Raw genomic sequence first — 5,340 nt, forward strand, 5'->3', positions numbered from 1 at the left:
ATATTATTATATAGTAGTAGTAGTATATATATATATATATATATATATATATATATATATATATATACATTTGTCTTACAAACATTTTCACAAAAAATTTATCTTCTTTTCATTCTTAAAAAAATATTTATTTATAAGAGGTAAAAAAGAGCTAAAAAGTCTTGTAAAAATATAATACTTCATGTCTTGTGAAATATAATATTTTATATATTATTAATATATTAAATATTATATTTTACAAGACATTAAATATTAGCAATTAAGAACTAGCGATGACTCTTAGCTCTTTTTATTTTCTTATTATTATTTTATTCAATTGAATAATTAATTTTATTTAAATATTCATATGTTAATAAAAGATATGTCAAAATAAAAGATATTTAAGTCTTGTTTTAAAATCTAAAAAACATTGATTCTTTTAAGTACACTTATAAAATATGATGCAGACAATTTGTTATTAAAAATAGAAGTAAAATTCTGAATTCTGAATGTTGCAATTGATTCTATATTATTTAACGATAACAATACAACTGTACAATAATTATTAATTACAGCAAATTTTAATCATGAATTATCTTTCCGTTCAGTTACCGTAAGTAACACTGAGAGATAACCGAGTGAAGTTCTCACAATCTGAAATAAAATGACATTTAATAAAAAGTTTAATATATTTACAACATATTCATATGCGATTGTGAAACTAATCCATAGAATCAATGAATCAATCACTTTATTGATTAATAGATCAATCAGTTCAAAGATTGCTCAATCAATCCTTTGCAATATTTGTAATCGATAATATCAAGAAAATATCGTGATTGATTTATAAATGAATGGGTGAATAGATCAATTGATTGATTAATTGATCAATTGATCGATCAGTTAATAAGTCAATTAATTCATGAATTAATCACGAATTTTTTTATGATATTGACATATTGTAAAAAATGTATAAAATGTATAAAATGTATAAAATATATAAAATAACTTACAATATAATTATTTATAAAATAATAATTATTTATAAATAATAATTATTTATAAATATTTTTACCTTACTAAACATCTGTAAAGAAAATGTACTGAATTTCCCAGCAGTTAAGGAAAGAGGAGCTGTTGATCTATGTATGATAAGCAGAAGATTTCTGGCTTCCTTTCCTGGCACATTAAACCAATTCGATTCGTATGCAGAGAATCCTATCTCAGTACTCTTAAATGTCATTAATTAATATTTAATAATTAATCTAAAGTTACAATAATTTTAATGTACTATTATTATTTTCTACAGTAAATATATTTCTTCTCAATTTACTAGTCGATTAAAATGTGTGACATATTATTCTTTCAAGCAGTTATATTTTAATTTATAAAACGAAAAAAAATCGAAAATAATGATTGATTTTTTTTATTCATAAACAATAATTATGGCATTTATCAACAAAAAATCAATTAACTTCGTATTTTTTTTCGTTTTATAAATTAAAATATAATGCGTGCATATATTGTATATGTATGTTTAATATTTGCAATAAATTCTTATTCTACTACTATCAGCAAACAAACTGAGGTTATTTGTCGTCATTTTAATGTATTTTTAGCGTCTTTACTGTCAAAATAACGTTAAAATAACGATAAATAGTATTAATTTGTTTGTTATTTCGAAGAAATGAGGAAATGCAATAGATATGTAATATACATTCAGAAGTGTCAAAGATTGTCATTAATGGCATTAGCAATGGATTATGACACAACTATAACCCGCAAACTTTTTGGCACTTCTGAAGCAAACTTTTTGGCACGTGTGAAAGCATATTATGTACATATATTTATAAATCTTACTTGAACAAGCAGCATTTCACCGACGTAACAATAAATATACAAGTGAACTAGAATAAATCCTACGAAAATGCCTAGAAAAATCAATTGGAAGGTCATCGATTCGTTTTCTTCTTTTTTTATTATTATCTGAAATATTCCTTATTTTTATTACACATATTTTTATATTTTCTGAATTAATTGGAAGGATTTGTGCGCAGCAACGTAATAGCAAACAAATATAATATTAACAAAATGTTAATATTATATTTTTAATTGATTAGAATGAAAATAAATGCGTAAACAATATCTGATAAAATGCTATTTTCCATCACTCACCCTAAAAACCTGGAATCCTTGAAAGCATAATTGAATAGTACAAGAAAGCATCTGTATTAGCATTATCATGTTAAAGGAATCCTCAATTGTTTTTGCAAACCTTGACATATATGATTTGCATTTTTATCGATTTATATTGAATTATGACAATGCTAAATATACATAGAATTTTGCAAATTACATTTGCATAAACAATTTCATGTTAAGTAGATCATTTTACGTTAGATAAAATATTATAAGCCTTTTTTACCAAATGTTCTTTATTCGGTGACATAGCACGATGGCATGATAGATAATTATTTTTCAAGTTGAATATAATTGAATTTAATTGATTTTAATAAATTAAACTTAGAAATTTATTATGTGTATTTTATATAATTTTGTAAACAGAGAAACAAATTTGAAAACAAATTTATTACTTTAAATAATTAATTTTGAAATTATTAGAGCAGTCAAATGAAATATATCGGATGAAAAATTTAGAATGAAATCATCTAACATGTTATTGTAGTAATCATTGTAACTGGCACTTCTTCCATTGTAAAACCAGACGACGATTCCATGTTCATAAACTCTTGGGCTAGAATCATATTTATTATATTCGCAAACAGTCTCCTGCACACTGACGAAAATTTTTTGCTTTTCAGATTCTTCTTCGAGTTTCCAAAGATGTGAAAATTACATGGCAACAAGTTTGAATTGTAGGCCGGGTGCTCCAGTATTTCTCACCGGAAACTGTGGACACTATGCGACTTCCATATCTTTGGAGACCTGTATCCCGAGTCTATAATTTTTAACGACAGTATCGGTCCTTGTATCGTTGCGCAGATATTGTAGTGAAAAAGCTGTGCAACGATAACATACTGATATCAAATCGTCGTTAGAAATTAGAGAATCGAGTACTGATGAAAAATCTGAAAGAAATTTCCGTTGGACGCAGCATGGCACGAAACTGTTTGTGAGTGGATTCGATCGTATAAGCCCAAGGAATTTTACAAACTCGTCTGGTTTCACATAGAAGAAGTGTTTTGCCAACTATGGCAATTGTTAAAAGTTCATTGTTATTAGTTTATTTTGATATCTGAATTTTTTTATCCGCTATATTTCATTTGACTGCCCTAATAACTTTAATATTAAACAATTATCTATTGCAGATATAAAAAAATGTATTTTTATACGTGAACTTATTTTATACGAGGCAATCTTGCGTTCTATAGCAGAAAATGTATAAAAGTTTTTTATTTTCATGAATTATACAAACCAGTTTAAATGTTCATGTCTCATTACAATTTGTCTCAATTCACTCTTGAACTCTTGAGACGTTTTTATTCCATTCGGATCGTTAACAAGATTTTTGAGCCTCTCGCGCAAGTTTTCGAATTGACCGCAGACATGGATCACTAGCATGGAAATGAAACTGTCGCTACCGGTATAAGCAACTGTTCCGCTAAAAGCAGATAAAATCTGGCATGCACAAATCAATTCAAAAATTGGACTTTTGATAACGTCGAAAGGAAAATAGGCCGTATAAATCATGGGACGAGATGAGTCATCAGGTGAAAATATAATCGCCGAAATCTTTAGAACGATATAAATGATTAGCAAGGTCTGGGTTAGTATTGTGCACCATATGGATATCTTTCTCATAAGTTTAGCATTCTTCAGCATAATTGTTCTTTCTCCAGATGTTTTTGGTGTATACCAATCTTGATAGAAGAAGTTGACCAACAGCTTCAAAACTTTAAACAAATATTATCTTTTTGAATTTTTGAATGAAAATTCATGTAAGTCGATCTAATTTTATTTTATCACTAAATATTTCGCTGGGATTTCGCTGAATTATATCTTTATTGGACATAATCACGCAAAATGCCGAAACGAAATTGCTGTACAAAACGATTATAAAATAATTAAAAATAGATAATAGAAAAATAATAATAAATCATTTGTTATTGCCATTATGTCGTTGTTTCATAAACTAGTAATTATTAAGTAGCTGATTAGTATTATAATAAAATTTAAAGCTTCAAAATGTTAAATTTATAAGAGATAATTCTATTATTCAAAAAGTTTTAATTTTTTTGCTATTTCTAACGTTCTTTGTGCTTTGTACCTTTCCTTTTACGCCAGATGGTGAATGCTTTCATGAAAGAATTCGCGACTGGGATATTAGCGGTCGCCAGGTTTTCGGTCATCATATCCACGTTACCCCAAATGAATACTAAATTCGCCGATTGTGGTATACACACAAAGCCCAGCATGAAGAAACTGGCTATTATAAAGCGACATCGAGAGAGTCCGCTCTTTTGTTTAGGATTTTGTAATGGATCGGGCCAAATGCCGACGAGGCTCAAATTGAATCGATTCCATCCGATCGCGAAATTCAAGTCTATGCAGATCGAATTTTGCTTCAAAAATTAACGAATGAAGAAATTCGATCATTATTTGATACTCATTGTGCTAAAATTAGCGCAAAAGAACGTCAACGCGATTTATAATATAATTTTACTTCCAAAGTATTTTGCTTCCAATTATGAAAAAGGATACATTCCAAGCAAAACAGTCTACTGAATCTACAAATCAACATCATGACATCAACATGACGTTGAAATAATTCTGAAACAATTATTAAATCATTTTTCGATCAGTCACGATTCATCTTAATGTCAAAATGATGTTATCGCGATTTATTGTTCTACTTGGAATATTTTCTTAATTATTTTAAACACTCAGCAATTAGCAGTGCACATATATTTCACAAATATATGTGTAATAAGTTTTTTAAATGGCTTTGCATTCTCTTCTCTAACTCTTTCTCTTCTCTAACTTGTGAGATTTAGATAGGAATTATATCTCGATAACAATTTTATTATCTACTTTTCACGTGAGCACATGAGCATCTCTATCCGTGCATACCTCGATCAGCATCCATCGATACTTATACGGATGTCAACGATGCAATGACTGAAACATTTTTACGATCGACTTTTTTCCATCCCTTCCCTAAAGATTACGCATGCTCCGATGCAGAAAGTGATCTACCCTCCATAAAAGACCCTAAAGTCAAGCCAGAGTAAGTTGCTACTTCGTATTGAACACTTAGTGATACTTCCGAATATATTATATATATATATATATATAAATATATATATATATATATATATATATATATATATATATATATAT

At 27.7% G+C, this 5,340-nt stretch overlaps 1 protein-coding gene across 1 annotated transcript; it reads right to left on the bottom strand.

Moving 5' to 3' along the window:
* Positions 1 to 564: 564 nt before the first annotated feature.
* On the bottom strand, positions 565 to 5,086 carry LOC105622696 (odorant receptor 4-like). Its single transcript, XM_012204112.1, has 6 exons — positions 5,071 to 5,086; positions 4,268 to 4,543; positions 3,459 to 3,893; positions 1,840 to 1,910; positions 1,055 to 1,210; positions 565 to 633 (listed from the first exon to the last, which is right to left on the bottom strand). Exons 1-6 carry the CDS (start codon positions 5,084 to 5,086, stop codon positions 565 to 567), a joined length of 1,023 nt encoding a protein of 340 aa, XP_012059502.1.
* Positions 5,087 to 5,340: the final 254 nt, after the last annotated feature.

Source organism: Atta cephalotes (genome assembly GCF_000143395.1).
Source record: "Atta cephalotes unplaced genomic scaffold scaffold00002, whole genome shotgun sequence".
Lineage (NCBI taxonomy): Eukaryota > Metazoa > Arthropoda > Insecta > Hymenoptera > Formicidae > Atta > Atta cephalotes.

Bases quoted from the DNA above. Each gene is read 5' to 3' on its own strand.
- LOC105622696 (XM_012204112.1), bottom strand. The intron at 1,211-1,839 runs GTAAGATTTATA...ATGACATTTAAG, and splicing joins GTGAAATGCTGCTTGTTCAA to AGTACTGAGATAGGATTCTC. The intron at 634-1,054 runs GTAAAAATATTT...ATTTTATTTCAG, and splicing joins CTTTACAGATGTTTAGTAAG to ATTGTGAGAACTTCACTCGG.